At 38.4% G+C, this 23,161-nt stretch overlaps 1 protein-coding gene across 2 annotated transcripts in view; it reads left to right on the forward strand.

Annotated features, from left to right (window-relative positions):
- The window catches only part of sorcs3 (sortilin related VPS10 domain containing receptor 3), a 244,175-nt gene extending 223,247 nt beyond the window's left edge, over positions 1–20,928 (forward strand). For both annotated transcript variants that reach the window (XM_044190684.1, XM_044190685.1), the window contains 5 exons: positions 7,132–7,263; positions 7,397–7,496; positions 13,385–13,490; positions 14,363–14,523; positions 15,935–20,928. In XM_044190684.1, coding sequence (XP_044046619.1) covers positions 7,132–7,263; positions 7,397–7,496; positions 13,385–13,490; positions 14,363–14,523; positions 15,935–15,993 — 558 coding nt within the window. In that variant the 3' untranslated portion in view covers positions 15,994–20,928. The remainder of the gene's footprint in view (positions 1–7,131; positions 7,264–7,396; positions 7,497–13,384; positions 13,491–14,362; positions 14,524–15,934) is intronic.
- Positions 20,929–23,161: the final 2,233 nt, after the last annotated feature.

Genomic DNA, 23,161 nt, shown 5'->3' on the forward strand with positions numbered 1-23,161 from the left:
ATTCAGCAAAGGATTACAATTTAATAATTTAAATATAACTAAATGTTGTTTCTAGAGCAGCAACAGCAAAGTCACTATATAAACTCAATAATATTTCACTGTAAACAAATCTAAAATGTCAATTAAATAAATCATATTCCTGACATCAAAATAATGAGTTTAATGAGTTAATGCTTCAGTCCCTCCTCCTGTCCTCTGTCCTCCTCCCTCTGCTGCTGCTGTGATTCACTGCCTGCAGGTTCCTGCTGGTAGAGGGAGGAGGGGCTGGTTTGTCTCAGCCAGCAGTAAGTTTACAAGAATTTGCCATATTTTAAGATACGTGACAAAACAGATTACAGACTACATAGAGACAGCTTTCGTTTTAGCTTGTAACAATTCGCTATTGGCCTGAGCTAGCGCACTGTGCTTGTGTAAACACTGCGCCGGTGGATCAGACTGCAGAAAGAGCAGATTCAATAAAAAAATTGCTTTCTACATGTTTACATGTTTATGCTTGTTGAACAGGTGTATTGATAAAGTATTGCTTTTTACTCGCGAAGGTTTTATTGCACTTACTTTCAGTAACGAGCGTAGTTGTCGTCAACTCGAGCAAATCTCACCCGCCTCTCTGCTGTTCTGACCGCGCTCTGCGTGTGTGTGTTTGTGTGCGTGTGTGTGCTCAGCCCTGACACAGAGAGCAGGTGAGAGGCTCCTGTTCATACTGGCCCCGAAGAGAAAAAAAAAGCAACAACTTCGGAATGTATTTTTACACAGAACGAGGACTGTGGATTTTGTCCCAGTTCACTTACATTGAAATTGGTCCAACCGGTCGAGGCAGATGGCCGCCCACCCAGAGCCTAGGTTCTGCTCGAAGTTACTGCCTGTTAAAAGGGAGTCACCAAGTGCTTGCTCATGGTGGGATTTGTTGGGTCTCTTTAAATAATATTATAAAGAGTATGGTCTAGACCTGTTATATATGAAAATTCCAACGAGATAATCTCTGTTATGAATTATATAAAAAAATCGAATTGAATTGAAAATGATTTGGGAACAGATCTCTTCAGTATGAAATGCAGGAATGATTACAGCGAACAAAACCTGTTGTTCATATGGGCATCTGACTGTTGTTTTAAAGGACCAGTGTGTAGAATTTAGAGGCATCTAGCGGTTAAGTTGCAGATTGCAACCAAGCAAAAGCAAAACAAATCAAATTACTCAGACTGTCTGAAACTTTCAACTTTCAGCTGATTAGAGGACAATAATCCAGCAAATCAGGTATTAAAGGAGCAGTGTGTAGATATTTAGGGGGGAAATTGCAGTTTGCAACCATTTGAATACCACTCGCCTCACTTTGGCTGCGAAACTCACGAAAAACGCGACTGGCTCTATCTAGAGCCAGTGTTTGGTGCGTCCGTACTGGACTACTGTAAAAATATGGCAGTTCAACATGGCGGACTCCATAGAAGGGGATCTGTTCCCTCTAACAACGGCTTATTCTACGCTAACGAAAATGCAACGATTCTTATTTTCAGGTGATTATACACTCATGAAAACATACCTATGAATATTATATCCATTTGTGTCAATCGATTCTCCTAAATCCTCCTAAAAACACTGGGCCTTTAAGACAGACCTATCCTTTAAGATAGATTTGAAAGACTGTAAACCTATCTTTTAATCAAATATCCAAAACAAATTACTACTAATTAATACATACGGTATAAAATGGACAGCGACAGGAAGAAATGAGGGTTCATTAGTGGCCCATAAGTCATTTTGGCCCCGGGGCCCCAGCAGCAGGTTATTCTGGCCCTGGCTAAAACATATGAGTAAATTCTTCCTGTTTTAGCACACAGTGCACTACAGCAACAGCTTGAAAATAACCCTCCTAAACACTGCATATTGTGATTCATGTCACGTTCCTCATCTAAAACAAAAAAAAACACTGTCTGGTTCAACTACCTTTCTCTTCTATTTCTTCAAAGTTACCACTTCGACCTCTATCTTTTCTGTTATGTCGCCATAGCTTATTTAACGAGGAGAAATTGTAATGTACGACAATCAAGATTTTGAATTTGTAAAATGATTCAAAATTATAGAAAACAAGAGTCTTGATTCTGATCTGAATCAATTTTTTGCCCTTCACATCTAGCTTGCCCATTAGTGGATAAGGACAAACACTATTTTATAAGGAGAACCTCAATTTACTTAAATGGGTTCATTTAGGTTGTCTACACACACACACACATTAGAAGGCTCTACCAGTGATCATAGAACTAGGGTTAAAATACATAACCCTCCTTACAAAGTCTGTCTTAAAATTAAGCATTAAAATGGAACATTGGGTAACAATGGTTTTCATCTTTTCACATGTTCGAATTTGATATCAGCCACAACCCATAAGAAAGGTCTGTAGATCTGTTTATGAGGCTGGAGCTGACACAAAGTTCATTTCCAGACAAACATATTGTCTGAGTGGTGACAGGAACAGTTATTTTTCCTCTATTTTGTTATGGTTGAGAATTCTTGCTTGAGATAGAGGCCAGTCCACGACTCCCCAACAATAAAATAGGAGATGAGAGAGGGAACAACTTGCAATTAAAGTCAAGGTCCATTTAACTGAGGTGCTGTGCCGTGTAGCCATGTTGCTGAATCTTTCAAGTCAGGACTTTGCACTCTTCACCTAGGCTCATTTCGGTGCCACACTTCAGTAATAGAGGTTATTTCATTCCACTCTGTCTCTCTTCAGCCACCTCCCTCTCACACTCCCTTAACGTTTCTCAGCTCAAACTCATACAGTTTACAATGTTCATACTCCCCCATAGCTTTCCTTGAAGGTTAATGCAAGCTATCAAGCTATCATATCCTTACCGCTTCCCCAAAGGCACCGAAATACTTTCTCATCAACTGATGCATGGCAAATCATGCGCAGCAATGTGATATTAAATTGTAGAGTTGATAATTAACGTACTCTCAAATGATTAGAATGCATATTGGGTTTTAAGAGATTCCCCTCACAATAATTGAAACAATCTGGATTTCAATTAATTTCAGGTTTATTTTATAAATACATACGTTAGGGTTAGGGTTTAAGTGATTAGAGATCGCAGGTAGCGTCATACTGTATAGCCTGCATGGTGGGAGCAACACATCAGCTTACAATTTGCAAAACATCTTTGTAGCAATGCCCGCCACATGGCTTAAGGAATGAGAATGTTGGTCAGTTTGTCAACAATTATTTGATGAATTCTCATGAAATTTGGTACAAACATCCATGGTCCCCCAGAGAATGAATCCTACTGACTTTGGTGATCCCTGACTTTTCCTTTCATTGCCAAAATGAGGTTGATCTTTTTGGTTTTTGACTGAACTATCTCAACAACTTTTCAGAATGATTCAGATTCAGATTCAGAAATATCTTAACAACCTTTAGATGGATTGCCATTAAAATTGCTACAGCTATTCAAGGCATCCAGAGAATGAATCCTATTGACTTGCTCTCATCTCTCATCTAGCACCAACAGCAGGGTAAAGTTTCCTATAATCCAGAGAAATATTATATGTTAACATACAGTCGTGGTTCCCAGACGATGAATACTAATGATTTTGTCACCCCAGTGGTGTGACTCTGGAATGGCAATGTCGGTTGGTACACCACTTCGGTCAAGACTGAAATATCTCAACTAATAAATGGATTGCCATGTAATTTAGTACAAACATTCATGGTCCCCAGATGGTGAATACTAATGATTTTGGTGATTTTCTTACTTTTCTTGTAGCACCACCAGCAGGTCAAACTTTTTTGGTTGAGATTGAAATGTCTCCAAACGGCGGCTGACTTGACCAGGTTTTAACAAACGACGGCTCACTTGACAAGCAATCTACATGCAAACACCGAATTCCTGCTATTACTAAGACGGCAGTGATTTTCTTTGCTCCCACTCAGTCTTCACCACGGGCTTCAAAACTCCCTCTCGTGTTTACTAACAGTGGATGTTGCCAAGCTGTCTCTCTGATCGAGACTGGCCATTAGGTCGTAGGTCCCACCCACAAGATTTCAGCTCAACATTTTAGATTCGCAAATCTTTTGGATTTGCACGCAAAACTTTTAGAATCACAAAACGTTTGGATTTGCAAACAAAATTTGGGATTTGGAAACAAAAATTTTGGATTTGGAAACAAATTTGTGAGTGTGGATAGTTTTGCTGTCAAGCTTATTCTTTAATTGCATAATAAAGACACAACAGTAACTCCTTAAAAACTGATGACATTACCATCAGCTTCATCTGTGCTTTGTGTATAGTGCTAATTTGCAAATGTCGGCATGCTAACATGCTAAACTAAGATGACGATCATGGTAAACATTAAACCTGCTAAACTTCAACATGTTAACACTGTGGTTGTGAGCATGTTAGCATGCTGTTGCTAGCATTTTGCTCAAAGCGCCACAGAGCACCAAAAGGGAGCACTCCAAAGCATCCAGCCAGCTTCTTAAACAAATGACCGATTACAATGGAAACTGTCCAAGGGTATTTATTTTTCTTCAGAGGCTATTGCCTCTTCTGTCATCCTATTCACTTTATCTCCCCCTCTTCCGCCACTTCTCTCATTGCAAGTCATGCCCACGGCTATCATTTGTCCACTACTTTAGTACTGAAATACTGATTTCTGTGCTTGATAATTGATGTGCTTTGGCTATACCCACTCCATTGTCCACCCAGGCCACTGAGAAAACATAAAAACATCACAGCCTCTAAAACGAAGAGTGATCACCACCCAGAGCCTGCCTCTGTTGCTTGTATAAACTGGTTAAGAGCTAAGGGCTTAAAAAATGCTTTTCTGGAAACAAAAACAGAAACATTTTTTGTCAAAAGATAAATAAGCTTTTGACATCCTTGGGAATTGAGATAAAGCCAGAAAACATTCACGAAATTGTTCTCTTTTGTTTTTTTCTTTATATTCTATATATTTCTCAAATGGATATTACAGAAATATCCATTTGAGAAACATTAGCATTGAACAATTTGCACAGTAAAATGTGCCAAAAGTTGGCTGAGCATTCATAACGAAGTATTCATGTTAAATTATGTTTTGACCTATCGTTAGGATCTGTCGTGGCTATCAGGCTGTGCCATCATGAATCTACTGGGCCCTCTGACAGGCGACACCATCCTCTAGCTCCGACCTCACTTACCTTTAAGCTGCCTTCAACTCATACTCTCATCTAAGCTAAGAACAGACACTCGGCGGCTTAACCTGGCCGATACATTAGCAGATCCATTGTATCTGCTTAGGCTAAACTGCCATGGCTGGCCCCACTGGCTTCATAGGCATGTAGTACATTATGGACACAATATGGCTCAGAAAAACTCTGTTCTGTCCTAAGAAATGACACTTGAAAAAGTTCTTACATTTGTCAACTAGACATAAAGGTCATTATGCATTCAACACTCGGTCTCTTTGTATCTCTCACTTCTGTTGCTATTTGTGTGTTTCACCCTTTCTTTCTGTCTCTCTCTCTTCATCTCTCTCTGTCTCTCCCTCTCTGCTTCTCTCTCTCTCGTAGAGCAGAACAGAGCAGTAGTCGTGAGGGAAAATAGTAGTTACCTGAATGAACAGTTACTACACTGCCAGCCGTCCAGAGTGTTGGTGAGGGTTGGTTAAGACGCTAATGCAGTGGTGAATGCCGAGTCTCTGTAAGATACTAAAATTGAATTAGAAAAAACAGTCAAATGTACAGTAGTTCATCCTGTTTATTTTTATAGATTATATTATATTTCATTGATTTACTGTATTTACTGAAAATGTATTTACCTTGTTTGATTTACAGTGTTTCTATCTTCACAAAGTCATATCCAAAAAAAGTGTTAACTATTAGAGCTGTATAATATGGTGATCAGGTGGCATCCTCCAGAATGTTTCTACTACTGCAAAATAATGGCATGTGATCTTGTCGTTGATACAGTTGAAAAGTGCATTTTCAGTTTAACGCAGACGGATACAAATAAATCAAAAATTCAACAGGTCTCCACCCAATCTTATAAACAACTCAAACTAAAACAATTGTTGCTGTTGTTTGAATGTTAGGTCAGTTACCTCTAACTATGTTTTCAGCTTTAAAACATTAAAGAAGAAGAATTAGCCATAGCAGCAATATTTCAAATGTTATTTTTCATTGTACTTTTCATTCGTTTTGTTTTCTAGTTTGTATGTTTCAGGCATTTACTCCAAATGTGTTTAAAGTCCAGCAACAAAAAAACAAAAAACAAACATATTCTATATTTAAATAAAATAACTGAAAATACTTAATTTAACGTAGTAACACAAACATAACATTAAGGCATCAAAAACTTCTACTTCTACTAAACTAAATCTGCTACTTGAAGAACATCACCAACGTCTGAACCGTTGCTGCTTTTCTAGCTTAAGTGCTGAGTGTATACAATCACTTAGCTTCCAGCAGGGACTCAAAGGCTGGCATTTATATCTTGACTGAGAGTTTGAGTACATCATTAAGTTCTCTAAAAAGTTACTTTTCATTGAACATTATATTGAAACCTGCAATTTCTGAACAGGAGTAGATCTACTACTTGCATTTTAATGTAAAGCGAATTTAGTTTACGTGTGATAAAATGTGCTATATGAATAACATGTACTACAATGCTTATATTCATCGTGTGTGGTAACTGTCGTCATACTAACATACATAAGCCTGTTTTGTTGCAGCAGGGAGTGACTACAGCAACCACACACCAAATGAAGCAAAGCCTGAGAGCTAGTTCAGACAGTCAACTCAAGTCTGCCGCTACACTCACACTCAGCATACTCTTCTCAGTGCAACATACACCCACGCACCTTTTGATTATGGCGGTGTACTTGAGTCTGCGTTCCTGTAGTAAGAAAGTTATTACCATCACTCCCCACTCCCTGCTGTGCTGAGCTTTGTGCTTCCATGTGACAAGGTCGGAGCCTTGTCACTCCCCAATGCAGTATATATATCACATTCACACACAAGTTGGCTGACTGAACCGATGTAATTGTTTGATTTAATGGGCACAGAACAGAGTCACATGTTTTTAATTGACAAAGCTATTTGGAATAATCACTGACACAGTGTAATAGTTAATAACGCATATTTCTGCCTTGTCACAGGTGTCTGACTTCCCGGAGGATCAGCTCTTGGTGGCTGTACTCCCAGGAGTTCCAACAGCTGCTGAGCTCTTCCTGTTACCTCACAAGAACCAATCAGAGGGCAAGAAAAAGAGTGAGGAGGAGCTAGAGCAGGTATGGGCAACTATGATTGGATTTTACATCACAAATTATTGAAAAATCCTATCAAATAGATTGCTCTATAGATAAAAATGGTGACTGCAGGCTCTCTTTGAATGTAAAATGCCATTTTTTATGTGTTTAACAGGTATCTGATATAATTGTAAGCGCGCTGAACCAAAATTTGGTTGAGTTCGAGCTCAAGCCTGGTGTAAGAGTGATTGTGTACAACACACAGTTAACATTGGGTAAGTATCATTTGCTCACACTGCTTTCAATACTGCCATTAAAGGTGCCATTGATAACATCCAGCCACTAGATGACGCACCCCCACCCCCTTCCATTCCAGTGGTTGCCAGTTCGTTGCACAACCTGCATATTTCACGGTCGAGTGGCGTGAGACTCAGACTCAGTCATATCAAGTGATGAATCTTCCTTGACAGAGTAATGAATTCATTTTGCAACATATAGCTACACATTAACTATAGATGTAGGTTACTTTGTGAGGTGGTGTTTCATGTAACGTGTCATGTTATCTATGGTAATCTTAGGATATGACTAGCTATTTTTAGGTAACACTTTCTTCCCCATCGTTTAATAATGACTGGGGCCCTATATTGCAACACTTACCGTAAAATGACATTTCAATCATTCTTACACAATAAGACATTAGGTAAATATTTACAATTTCCAATCAAATCCAATCAAAGAGTACAGTACGTTGTAGGGATGCTATAAAAACCCACACCGCTCCACATTAGACAGACAGCTACAGTAGAAGTTGACTTTACCTAGCGTTGGTGTTAGCGTAGTGTTGACCTAACATTAGTTGTGTGTTTTCTTGCTGAAAACAAATCTCGTAGCGGATTATAAAAAAAACAGCTGAGCGCCAAACAGCAACAATAGCTACAGGGAGAAAGGACGACTGTCTGATCATATAAGTATTTTCAGATTTTTATATTAACGTGAGTACCGTAGCTGTTGAGCTCAACGCAGCTGGCTACATGGCTAGCTAGCCACAAGTACCTCAGCAAAGTGTCTCACAATAGGGCTAACGTTAGACTGCTATATAAGATGACACCCTCAATAACATTCACGTTTTGGGTCTAAACACTATAATGAGCAGATTTACAGTAGTTCTGAACTTTAATTTACCTTCGACATGTCACATTGGTAATATATTGGGATCCCACGTCCTCTCCGTTCTTAAAGAAGAGCGACCGTCTTTTCATAAGCGGACCAGTGACTGGTCAATTAAGTTGCCCTGCATAAACTTGTACTGGCCCCGGGCCATCGGTTATGTCGGACCCTGGCCCACCTCTAAACCCCTCTGATACGCATCTGCGTTATAACATTACGTTGTTTAAGGGAACTATAACGTTAGGAAACTGGATGCAATGCACCGTCACTAATGCTAATGTAGCTCCTCAGGGATTGATGCTATTCATTTTCTAATTTTGACAATCTAACCGGTGACAACACATAAGTTAAGGTTTTAAGGCCTAACGTCAGTGTCCATTTTTTCCACACTAACTGGAAACTATACCACATGATACCAACATTGTTATACTATTGGCTCACAAGCCTTGTTAGAAGCAGGAACCAAACGTCAGACATCTCACACAGAGATAAACAAAACATTCATTTTGCGATACTTTTCTTCCGCACCTTTCTAAAAACTCTGTGGATGTATTTTTTTTTTTTTCAAATATTCGTCTACATAAAAATGTTATCAATATAACCTTTAAGTTCAAGCATAATATTAACTTGCACATGTAAATTTCATTATACCCCAGCATTTTCTATTTTTCATTTTGAAGTGCCAAGAAATAGAACTGTAATAACCATGTTCTGACAACAAGAATTTTCCTTTGGTCCACCAATTAAAATTCCTGTCAGTCTGCCTCCATCCCAGGCAAAAGAACACAGGGGAGTATGGGTGGGTTTGATTTTAAGTGGAGCTCCTTGAGACAAGGGATCTTTTATGCCTGCCATCAAAAGCTGAACATCTGTTCTATTTCTTTTATAGCCAACCAACCACAAAATGAGTGTTACACTGAATATAATTATGTTGATTATTTAGTCCTTGAGAAGGAACACTGTACAATTTAAGGGCAGAAACAGAATTCAGAAAGAGTCAACAACACTATTCCGTTCTTAACTGCTGGAAATGGAAGGTTGGTCTACATTTGAGAAATTCAAATTTCACTCCTGCCAAGAAACAAATTGCTGTTATAAGTATCAAATCAATGCTGGATTCATGGAGGCACATTGATTGTAAATAATGTGGCTGGTCTGGAAACCTACTTTTTTACTAGCTTAGGCCTTGGTAGTCCTCAACAACTCCCATGTCCCACTGCTGGACAGATCTTACATTGTATTCATTGCTTGGCTGGTTTCATTAGGCACACAGCCTCTGGAGGCACACAGCCATGAGTTGTCTGTAGCTCAAAGTACTAGGTATTAACAGCCTGGCTTGTGCTGCTGTGTGACGTTCTGTGGTGTGCTGCACTCTAATGACATTGGAGGTGTACCCAGCTGGATCCCTCTTAATATTTCACCTCCCAAGAAAAGGTCTAAAAAGCCTTAAAGCTGCTTGAGAAAGGTCAGCAGCATATGCCGCTGTCTCGGAGCTGAAGGGCTCAGGAGTAGCAGGGTAACACAGGAAAGTGCAATGTGATTTCCCTGCAACGACATACATTAATGCACTCTTCAAAATAATGAGGAATTTAAGATGGACGCTTATGTTATGAGCGTTATGAGCAAAACCATGTACTGTGACATTAATCATAGTAAGCACTTGTTTGGCTGGGTTCTTGTTTGAGATAAATGTGAGTGCATTATCCACCTGAAATGTGTGAATTACCTGCTGCTGTCACCTTCTTTGCCCAGCAACAGAAACATCTATTTCACGCTACCACAACTTATGACATCTGAGATATTAAAAATAAGAGCATCATCTCATAACGCACTATCGTTGTGTATATATACAGTAGTCATAATCAGCAGTGGAATTAATTTACTGGAGAATAAACATGTTTTTTATATAATTTCCGAAGCAGTGTTGATGTTGATGTGAATGTGCAGTCAGGAAAATGAGAAATATTGCAATTTGTATGTTGATAGAAACCAATGACAAAGAAATATTTTAAACATGCCTATTCTTCTGCTAAACTGCCTAAACACTTATAGTATGTATACATATATATACATATACTTTACTTAATTCATGATAAGGAGTAGTCGAGATTAAAGATGCACTATGGAGTGTTCGACCACTAGTGCAATGGAGCAATGTTTTTACATGCCTGTTTTGTTTGCACTGTACATGCACAATACACATTCCTGCCACCTGTTTCACATTAGTCCGCTAATCAACAGTAGGAACAAAGGTAGTGAAGCAAAAGACTACCAAACACGGATGTAAACAATGCAGGATTTCAAATATTTAAATATTAGTTAAATATTTAGTGTTTTACTGAGGAAGAAATGGCATTCAAAGATTGTGTTAGGCCTCAAAGATACACACACTGTGTTTTGGTGAGAGGCAATGAATGTAAACATCCACAAGAAATCTTTAAAGTCCCCCTCCACTCAAAAATATGTTTTCTTCTTGTTCCCACATATGGATATTTGAGCATCACTGTGCAGAATGATGTGCATGAGTTTGACACTAGAAGGCTGTTTTCACATTCATCTGCTCAAAGTGGAAAGTTTCTCTGTGTTCACTGAAAATCTGATTTCTTTTAAGGGGTGGGCCTATTAGCATGATTTGTGACATTACAAAGAGTTTGGAAGCCAATCCTGGTCCAATTTGCAACTTATTCAAATGTGATGTAGACACTTGAAGGAGACATCTTGTGTCCAGCAGGAAAACTTTAGAAATGAACAAACTTTGCATATTCATAAATTCTGGAATTTTTAATGAGCAAGAAGGAGTAGATGCCTTTTAAAGGAATTTAATGTGGAAATGAGAAATTTTCTTTTGGTGGAAAAGCATGTCAGACACATATTGTTCCAAGCAGACTATTTGTATATATGTTTTAATACATGTCTGGAGGGGATCCTTAAGTATGATCATTATGATGTAAATGTACCAGATGTAGCCTAATGCTAAAATGCCAAAAACAAAACAAAACAAAATAAACAAAAAAACATGTAACAGGGTTGTTGGAAACACTTTTATATTCAGTTATACGCAGAGTATAACAACTTAACAATATTTAACCCAACTTGACTTTATTTTACATTGCTTTTACGTATTATCAGGGACTGTGCACGTAAATTATCATCATTATGATGTAATTATGTAGGTTAGTTAGTTAGGAACGTCATTGTCCATGTTGTGGACAATTCAATTCATAACAGAAGTTATCTCATTGCACTTTTCATACAGAGCAGAGGCCTATACTACGAAGCAGGATTAAGGGTTAGCGAGGTGAGTTCAGTTTAACCCTGGGGTGTCAGTCCTACGACGGTGGTTCACTTCTTTCTGGGGTAGATTGCCAGCATTGCTTATGCTGAACACCTAACTGCTCCGGAGCAGGCTAGGAGATAACAGATCAACGCGTATAAAAGCACCGTCTGTATAGGCTACTGTCGATCAATGCTCTTGGAAAATGGCATCACCATTCATAGAAGATCCTGTGGAGCTCGGTGCACGGAATAACAAATCATTAAAAAATAAAAGCTTGGTGTGCGGATCGTGAGAGGATCTCTTAGGAGGGCGAGAGTGACGACAAAACCCTTGAACTTATGTTTGAATCACATATTTTAGGAAAGTGTACAGACGTCTCCCCCTTCAGTGATGTGAAAACACCTCTGACAAACTTTGCACAGATACAAGTCAGTAAAGTCAAGGTCTGACATCATAGGGGACTTAAACATAAGAAAAACACATTTTTGAGTGGAGGGGTACTTCAACTTCACTTACCTTAACCCAACTATACTTTACTATTTAGCAAGGACAGAACACATTAACTACCATCCTTATGATGTCAATGTACCAGATGTAGCCAAATGCAAAACTACCCCAAAACAGTTATATACGGTTATCTAAAAGGGCTTCCAATAAATTAACTTCACTTTGCTTTCTGCTCACCTTAGTTTAACTCTATTGATTAATAATAAGAATTTTAGAGGATTATATACTGGGTTTTCAGTAACTTAATTTAATTTAGTGTTGCTTTACTTCTTATCAGGGACAATGCACATTACTTCACATCATTAGGATGTAAATAAGCCAAATTTAGCCTAATGCTAAAATTCCTAAAACACTATACAGAGGTTCCAACAACTTAACGTGGCTATAATCGATATTTCTACAGTTTCAGTGTATCTCAATGTGGAAGGGGAACCTACAGAGAATTATCACCTGAATCTGCAGCTCCCCTCAGTTTTACGGAGCTTTATAGTGAGTTTCAGCTCATTGGTTAGTAGCCGACAGACACAGTTAGCGACTAGCTGGTGAACAAAGCATTAACCCTGCATCACCCTGTCGGGGTTAATTTCACAATAATGGCCGGCTCGCTGTACATTATTCCGCTTATTACACGGATACTTACTGAAGAAATCAATCATTTGACACCAAATACTGATTTATAAATGATTTTAAAACGTTTTTTTTTAAAAGCCACAGGACTTCTTTCTGCGGATTGATATGGTTGGACTCGAGAGTCTATGATCAGAACGGTCTGTTATTCATAGCAGCGGTCTGCTCTTATGAAATAGCAGACTGTAGAATGCCGTAATTGACCAATTAGAATCGAGTATTAAACAAAGCCGTGTAATAAGTGAATGATAATGTTGCTTTGTAACTGCTGGATGTGTAAATAACGGACTATTTGCTAACACCTATGCAATATCAACTTAAAAGGTCCTGATATGTCAATGTCGTGTTCAAAACTTGTCGTTGGCCCCAAGTGGCCAGAACATTATTGTTATTGCAGGTTTCTTTTTTTTTTTTTTACTTCACTTACTTTACTTATTATCAGGATCAGCAAATGTGCCAGATTTACGTAAATGGCTAGTCTGGGCAGGTTGATGTAAAAGTTAAAAACAAACAAACAAAAAGGTAGACAACAACATCAAAGCTCACATAACAATATCTTAATCTTTGCTGTCCTCTCTCCCGCAGCACCCTTGGTGGATTCCAACCCCAGACACAGCAGCTCAGCCATGCTGATGCTCCTATCAGTGGTGTTCCTGGGCCTAGCTGTGTTCCTCATCTACAAATTCAAGAGGTGCACATATTTGTGATTACTTCCACCTGCTGCACATGCAGCATTATCATATAGAACCCTAGTATATATTTATTACCATGTTATCCATTATTGATGACACCAGATGAGCACAGTCTGGACCAATCAAGCACAGTCATGTTTGAAAATTTCATTTGACAAGTCCCCCTAGAGGTTGTAGACAAACTTCTTAGCAGAATTCCAATGCATGAGGCACACACACCAATCACTGATAAAATGCAGAGAAAACGACCATTTAATGGTTTAATATGCGGTTGCTGTGCCTCGGCTGTTATTTGCTGAATAAATTATTCATACTCAAAATGATTCTCTTGAAAAGTCGGAGGGAAATGGAAAAGCTGTCATTAATTATGGATATGAAATTTTTCCCATTAATCTAACGAGGAGGCATTTTTCAAGAAATCTCACAGTTGACAAAACAGAGCAATTAATAACTAAAATGAATAGTAATTGGAAATAAATTGGATAGTGACTAAATAAAGATGTATATTATGTGTTATAAATGCAGATGGGAAAAGATACCAATGCTACTGTAATTTGCCTATAAATTGGTTACTGAGGTATAATCATAGTCAAGACAACTTTGAAAGTTGGCATGCCCATAGCACTGGGAATCTATTTCCTTTAGGTTTGTAGAGAAATGCGGGTTTTTAAGAAAAGATTGTCATTCAAAGTTACTTCTTTCAGACTAGTGAAAATGATGAATTACATCAAAAAACATTTTTTCTTCCACTCTAAGAATGATACTTTTTTTTTTACTGAAAAATGTTGCCCTGAGAGGTTTTCTTCCAGGAGAGGTTTCCTAACACCGATGTGATGCTCATTTGTCAATCTCTTCTTTCGCAAATGTTTAGAAAAATACCTTGGATCAACATATATGCTGAGGTGAACCAGGAGAAAGAGCAGGAGATGATTGGCTCTGTGGGCCAGGGTGACAGCACACCTAAAATCACTCTGAGTGAGTTCTCCACATCCAAAGAACTTATGGAGAAGGAACTGGATGCCATGGTCAAAAGTAAGTGAAGAGCTTTCCTAATCAGATTAAATGATGTATGGAATCAGTCAAAAATGTTTTTATGGTCTCCTGATCTGAGACAGGATTTGTTTATTTGGTTTTGGAGTAAAAGTCAACATGGTAATGTACAGAATAAATGTGTGCAGATCCCCCCCCCCAGGCAAACTTTAGCTAGTGAATTTGAATTATTTTTTAAACAGACAATTGGCAACATAATCTCCTTTTAGCATGTTTAATTATTCAGAGAGAGCCGCAGAGTGGAGACAGCCCTGGAAGGGTTTTAACATAGTAAAGAATAGATTCTAGCAAGGCTTGCAGTACTGCGAACAATGAATAATTAATAAAAACCAACATATTTAAGCATGCGGCCTCTGGATTCAATAGGCCAGCAGGAGCACAGAGGCAGCGGCTTTAATCACTGGACTATTTGGTCACAATTTGACAAAAACAGCAGGCTGTCAAAAGCACATTGGCCGAATACTGCTTACTCTGACCTTAAACGATGCACAAGTCTGTTTTGCAGCTTTACCAGCATAAAGCAGCACAGGTCCTGTGGCAAGTGCAGTTCCTGGATTCATTTGGCTCCGAAACAGTTTACAAGACAGATGAAGCTCCTGTAGTTTCCCAGTTTTGGAGAGCTAGTTCCTGATGTAGGTGTTAAAATTCAGAATAACTGTAGAGAACGGATAGAAGTCTTCAAAGTAGCGGACATTTAATAGACCCAACAATTAATTGACTAATCAAGAAAACTATTCTATAATGAAAATAATAATTATTTGCATAACTATTATTGCATAAAGGCATATTACATTTAAGGGGTACTCGGGTGATTTAGTATTGCACTTCCATAAAGTCAGGGGAGACAGGTTTCTAAAAGAATGGTCAAAATCAGTGCTGAAGAGGTAAATTTATCCTTACTTTCAGTCCCGAATATGGGTCAAGCAACAAAATCACTGGATACTACGTAGTCTAAATAGACCCTCGTCAGGGTTATTTAGACTTCAGAAAACTGCTCCAGAACCACAGGAGACATTATAGAACTGGGTTCACAGGCTAAGTACTCTTGCACTATGGAGCTGTATATGAACAGCTTTTCTCTTGTCCTTTGTCTCTCGGTAACACACAACAAAGAAATAATACATTTCAAAAATGAAATTTTGTGTTAAAATTGTCATTCTGTATGTGCCCATTTATTAAACTAAAGGCCTCATAATAAAAAAGACACATTTTCTTAATGGGTCATTTTCTAATTTCCATGCTTTTTAACAGCTTCAGATCCTTTGATAAAACAACACATTGGAAATTCAATAATTAACAAGAGGTGTCAATGTCAAAGAAGTTGTTTGTTTTACAGGCATTAAAGCACCAATGCCAAACTAACTCTTCTTTTGTTTCGTTTATTCCTGCTCAGGGGGAGTTGGAAATGCCTGCGAGAGCACAAGGGAGATTCCAAACTGTACTAGCGTGTAAAGCCGGAGAGCAACAGTTTATGTACAGAAAGTATTACAGTGTCGGGGGTTCTCTTTTTCTGTTTTGTAATTCTCCACACAACTGATGTTAATAGTTTTCTAAGGGACCTCATTTATACAGACTTGCACGGATGCCTCGTTCAACAACATCCATGCAGCAAATGTCAATTTACTCAATGAGATCATTGTAATTACTGACAAAACGTATTCAGTTTTGTGGATGTATAAGCTACATATCGATTCATTTGCAGAGTGAAATATCTTTCGTCAAAACCTATGAAGAGTTATGTAAAAAGGAGTTTGCTTTGAAAATCATTTCTGCCTATATATAGACTATAATGTCTGAGTCTTCAGTCAAACAGGGAATATTATTGAAATGTACAATATTATCATCTGTTTTGTCAAATGTATATATTATTACTTTATACATGCTCGTCGTCGGCGTACCATGGCAACGACAGAAGCTCTGACAATGGTCTGTTTTTGAAAGTGTGTTAAAAAGTCAAACATTACTTAAAAAAATCAACTTTGTTTTGCTAATGTCCTTGACTTGTGCATGTTCTTATTAAGGACACGATTTCTGTGTTGTAGATAAGCAAGTGTTGTAAATAGTTATTTTCTAATCATTCTTCATAAGAGCGCAATCGATTTTGCCCAGGCCTCTGTTTTGCTCTCATTTTCTTCAGTTACTGTTGGGTGATATGTTCCTTGTAGAAAAGGTTTATCTGTTAATGCTGGTAGAACTGTATTGGCATATTACAGTTTAACTTCCCTCCATTTCCCTGGAAATTATATGAAAAGGATCAACATGAACATGATCATGTTCAATATGTTTTATATTTTCATTAGACATGATAGATATTCAGACATTTTTACATAGATGACAGTTTTTAAACCATCTGAACAAAACAAGTGTGCAATTTGCAATTAATGCACTTTGCCATTGGCATCACTGCATTGCATTCTGCCTGTAAGACAATGACTGATATTTCTGATTTGGCCTGAGAACAAAAGCTAAATCAGGTATTATATTGTGGCTACCAGTGATCAAATTCACAATATTCACATGTTGGGAGAAACATGATGACATTCATTCCAAAATATAAAATATGATATTATAGTTTATGTGTACATCCTCTAAAACACCAGTAGACCTAGGGTTGGGTTCCAATAGCTGATTCCATTTTGGGTTCACTTCCTGTTTGGCAATATACCCAAATTTGCTAAGCTCTGACGCTAATGAATATCTTATTAAACCTTTTTATCTTTGATCCCCCTTTTTAGCCATGATAGTGGCATGACTCTATGGATGGTAATGTTGGTCTGTTGTCAATCAATCAGTCCATTTACAATATTGAAATATCCAACAACTTTTGGATGGATTGATATAAAATTTTGTACAGACATTCTTTGCGCCCTAAGATGGTGAACATGGTTAACATTGCACCTGTTAAACATTAGCATGTTAACATTATAATTGCGAGCATGTTAGCATGCTATCGTTAGCATTTGGTTCAAAGCAGCTGTGCTAAGTAGAGCTTCACAGAGCCGCTAGAATGGCTGTTGACTCTTAGTCTCGTTCTTGTTTATTACCTAGCAAGAGTAATGTACAGAATATTTAGTTAACATCAGCAGGCTTCTCATCTTTAGCTGGATCTGGCCATTGCTTTCACCAGTGGAAATGGCAAACATCACTGGTTACATCACAGATTATATCTGCGGAAGCTTATTAATGTAACTCGACAACAGGTTGTTACCTCTTTACAATTGTGGCTTGACTGTGTTTTTGTAGCTCAACAAGACGAGGAGAGTGGTGACTCTTTTCTACTGAAACAATATCACTATTTTAAGCTTGTAAACTTAATAATTATGAATTGGGACCTCCAATATCTCAACCAAGTAGCTTGTAAAAAGTAAGGTGTGCAAAGTAAGTAGGTTACACCCATTATTTCAATGCGTCTGATACATTTCAATCAACATTTCATATCTTCTGCTACTCATCTCATTTTCAGGTCACTACAGGTTGTGAATAGTAAAGGTGGGGTCAGCGATTCTAATCCGATACACTTTTTGTTAAATTCAGCGAATATCTCCTCGCGGTCCGCTGGCTGCCCGTTCTGTGTGCGCGCTGAATAAAAATCCGGTGTTTGTACACGGCCCTGGCTCTGTAAATGGGAAACACACAAAGTGGCTCCGACCGAGCTACACAACACTATTCCAGCCAATCAGCAACAGGGGGCATTCATGCTCGCACTGCAGGTCGCCAGGTTCCCGGTTGCTGGAACCAGTTGCACTCCGACCTCTGCCTCTTCCTCTGCTTCTGCCGGCTATACTCTGCCTCTCCCACGTCCTCGCCCACAAGGGACGGAGCTATTTAAAGGAGCTATAAGTGATGTTCAGTGCCTCTATGCCTCAGCCGGCAGCCGCGGAATGGGCTGCAATGGCTGCTGTGGATAAATGCGCCGTTAAAGTATGTCCACTAAAAGTGCTTGTTTTTGCCACTGACAGGCTCAGATTTTTATTCTAAGTGTCTGACAGCATTATGGAAAGGGTTGCTACAGAGACAGACCTTTTTGTTAAACAGTAAGATCCTTTTTGTTTAACCAGAAACAGCCATTTCGTCACTCTCGCTCGCCACCAGACTCCGTGAAAAAAACTAGAATTTTACCTTGCAGACCATCGTTAAGCACACTTCATTCAAAATAAATCTCACCAAAACCATCTTTGTTAGTCTTTCCAACAATCACCAACAATGGTTTGGTCGAAATAAATCCTTAATTCACCGCGTCGGATGAGAAAAACAACAGTTCCCCTCACAGACGAACAGTTTCACAAGAGGGACTCACATGCACGGCCGGTGCAGCTGTTTAATCAAAGCACAGAGAGGCTGCGATAACAACACAGGCAGAGGCAGTGTGACGTCATTTCCTGCTCAGGACGCCATCACTCCACTTTATCTTTACATAGCAAATGGTTGTTTGCTGCTATATTAATGTACAGAATCAAATTTAAAGAACCTTTAAGGCTAATTGAGGCTAATTTTACCCTCGGGCAGCAGACGCTCTACATTCTGCCATATTGCCCAGTTGTTAATGTTGTTAATTTGGGGGGGGGGCGGAGCTTCTGAAGGAGCACTGAAGGGAAGGGTGCATTTGTTTGGCTGTTGAGTTCAAATATTAACAACCTTTCTCTAGAATCGGAGACCCCGCCTTTTAATTAGACTTCCTCTAAATCTGCAGTGTTTCTGCCTTCTCAGCTAACAAAAGGTGGCTACAGATCTAAACTGAATCTTTGAGTTTTAATTATTTATGAATGTAGTTACTTGCACATGTTAAAGGCTACACCTAATGCGATTAAAGCCAATCTCTAAGTAGGCCTAGGTATTTTAGAGGATAAAACTTTGCTTTCGTTATATTGAATATAGAACATCAAAAATGCTTAATGATCAAATGTATTATCTCATTATTATTTTTTTCATGAGTGGATATAACAGTAACTTGGAATGAACCCCTTCACTGCAGTGTTTCTTACTTGGACCTATGCTCAGGGTTTTATGCTCCATGCAGCTTGAAGAGTGTATTTGTTAGTTGTCACAGAACGTCATGATAATTTGCTCTCTGCTCCTTCTGCCACTGTCTTTATATGGCAAAAAATAGTCTCACAAAATGTTTTGTTTTCATTTGACAAAACCAGAATATTGTCTCCATAAGAGAACTGGAACAGTTTGTATTTATTTAACCAACTAACGGTGCACAGAAAGAGCAGATATCGAGCTGAGTTGATGTAATTAATCCACTCTCTCTGGTACATCAGGGTTCTTTCCCAACCCAACACCTGACTCCCTGCTTTCCGTTTAGTTTGAAATGAGGGAGTAGCGTCCTCCCAGCATGCAACTCTGCACCAGTGCTGTGCTGTCCGGTCCTTCAAAAGAGAAGTGGCTCAAGTTGACTCCTGTCGGCCCCCCTGGCATTCAGCATGACGATAATCAGAGAAAGCTGGACAGCTGAGCAGAGGATGACCCATGCAGAGTTTTCCCACAATGCTCAGCTCAAGTAAACAGCACTTGCAGGAGAAGAGAGAGGGGCAGGGGAACACTGCACAAAGATATAAGCTGTCACATCACATATGCGTTACGTCAGACAGAGCGTTCTCTTCTAAAACCAAACAGCCAAGCCAAGCCGTGTTACTGCAGACAGAATACACAATACAACAAAGATTGGTTTATAGCTTTGTTGTATTCAACACATGTCATAAGCAAAGGGTTGTTTGCTTGGCTGGATTTTGTTTGGGTGGGGGCTTTGATGGTATCACTTTGTTCTGATTCCCATTAGCAAAACAGGATTAGGAGAAACAGGAAAAGAAATATCAAAAAGTTTGTGCTGAGCACAGCTCAAATCATACTTTCATTGTACTTTTTTTTTTTTTTCTGTTTTTGCTCTTGGAGCCTTTGAAATTGTAAAGAATGTATGGTGACTACACTGGTTCATAAGCAGGGCATAATGCTTTGTAGCAGCTGTTGCTGGGAAAAGACTTGGCATTCCATACAAAACTGTAAAGAAAGAATAGCTACTAAAACTGTTGTGCTTTATATCTGCACAGACATGTTGGAACTGTCACCAGTAAAAGAACCTCATACACTTTGGGTAATTTCCTGGTGTTTATTCCCTCATTATTCATTCAATCACCACAATGATCACTGGAAATTGCTGTCTCATCTGATATCTTAAATGCCACATTATTCTAAGAAACAGACCTCCGGGGGAATCCATACTTGAAAAATGAAAGAGATTCTAGCATTGTAATGTTCTTCAGTGCACAAAAATCTACAATGCATGCATCATCTGTAATGTTCTGTTTCATCTTTATTTCGATATTTCTACGATAAAGAAACTGTCATTTTGAAATTGTTTCAAATAAATGTATTTTTGTACATCAACGCAGTTGTTCTCTGGGTGATGAAATTCCTGTGAACTGAAGGGTGCAAAGAAGATGTTGTTCACTGCAAATTACACTGCTTGCCTGATGAATCAATGTACCAGTACCAATCTACAGCAGAGAAGCACACAAAGAGGTTAGAAAACTACCAGCACTGTTCCTGTCTTCCTGCTCCTCCACTCAGAGACTTTTTGGTGTAACCAAAACACCATGCCATGGTGTCAGCTCTCACATATCTAAAAGTGGCTGTAGTTAAACAAAAAAAAAAGGGTCAAAATGTGTGTGTATTTTCCTATTTTATCATTGTCAAGACTACGGGCGAGTACTAATGAGCATAGCTGAGTGAAAATCGAGTGCACATTCCCTAATTAAGTATATGTAGATAGAGGCACTTGTTTGCTGTACACCTGCTCTCCAAATCTAGTCATTTTACTGATGACTGTGTTGTACACAGTGTAAATATGTGCATTACTACCTAATATACTGAGGTATGAGCTAATAAAGAAAACTGAAAATGACATACAGTTAATGTTATACAACAACCTGTATAGCTGCCATGTTCGCATCCATGCTTGTCGCTATTTTTGTGGCTGTTTTTCTGTCGCTTTCATGGCTGTAGCTATTTTTCTGGCTGTGGCACAGTAAGATGACTTCCCCATTCTTAATGCTGCCTTCAAAGCTCTGATGGGTTGATTGTTTTGCATTGGGGAAAAATAGCTGTCAAACTTGAGACTTATTTTAAACAGTCTATCTTAACCCATCAAAAGCTCTTTTTGTTGTAGTTCTACACAAAGGTGCACACATCCATTATTAATGTATCTTGCATTCCAGTTTATTACAATTTGGCTCTTATTTTTGTAGTTTTAGTCATCATTTTACTCGTCAAGTTAATTACTGGGATCTGGGAATGCTGTTCCCATAGCTCCGCAATTACAGTACTTTGGTGGGTACTGTACGTATATGCCACATATGCTTTTGTTTTTATGAGAAAAGCACACTTATGAAACAGCATTTCACATGTGATAAGTCACATAAAACAAGCACATGTGGTTTTCAGATGTTTCACGTATAATCCGTTCACAAACATAGACATATCACATGTGATGGAAGTCTGGAGAAGCATTCAATTAGAAATCATAAAAAAAAAAAAACATCTATGTGTGAAATCATAGAAAAAAGACACTCCCTATAACCTCAGATCTTGCCTGAAAATCATCAGTTTTCTTCAGTATCAAAAGTAATCCAGTGGTTTATATCTGTACATCCAGAGTTACTGTGAGAACAGGAACTGCTAATAGATAATTTGGCATAACCTTTCAAGGATACAAAATGTGAGCAAATACAGGCAGGGAAAACAAAGAACACAGGCTCAAGTTGTATCCCACAGCTAACTCACTGACTCCATGGCAGAGGTGGGTAGAGTAGCCAAAAACTGTACTCAAGTGGTCATCAAAATAACTACTTGTTAAAGTATTTACTGAAAAAATTACTTGAGTAGTGAGTGACTTAAGAAATAAAATTAAAAAACACAGGCACACTACTGTCTTTTCCCCCAAGTCTTTTATTTGACGTGGATATGACTGGAATTATTATTATTTCAACCACAGGTGGTCTTCCTCAGGTAAAGGTAAAGAAGTGAACATACACCTGTATTTATTTGTGATGAAATGACAAGTCATCATCTCCTGATTAGATAACCTGCCACATATACACCAGGACAATATTCCCAGTCTGTATCTGTCAAGTGTGATAAAATATTACATTAATATTATATATTAATATTATACTCGATTATTAAGTACACCAATAAGTAAAGGTATTTTTTTAAATTATTTTGCTTGTTGTCTCCTATATTATAATATGATTTGGCAAATAAATCAACAAATCATGTGCATGTGCATAATAGACCATCTATTAAATAAAAAGTAAATATAAAGAGTGTCAACTTGTTACAGTGTCCTTAAACTTTGATAATTCTAGTACAGATGCCCCAAGTCCCAGTTCCCATCACAGACAGCTACAGATCACGTGTGAGCCCCCCACATCCAGGTCTCTCCAATCACATGAAGAGAATAAGATTAGACAAGTGGCCAAATCAGTCTCTAATGCTTCTGAAAATGCCTCATATCAGATGACTCATTTAGGGTAATTAATTGCCTATTAAGTGCAGGAAAGCAGGAGTAGTAGTAGTTTTGAAGCATGATGTGTATACATTATTAAACGTATCAGCATTA

Source organism: Siniperca chuatsi, linkage group LG3 (assembly GCF_020085105.1).
Source record: "Siniperca chuatsi isolate FFG_IHB_CAS linkage group LG3, ASM2008510v1, whole genome shotgun sequence".
Taxonomy (NCBI): Eukaryota; Metazoa; Chordata; class Actinopteri; order Centrarchiformes; family Sinipercidae; genus Siniperca; species Siniperca chuatsi.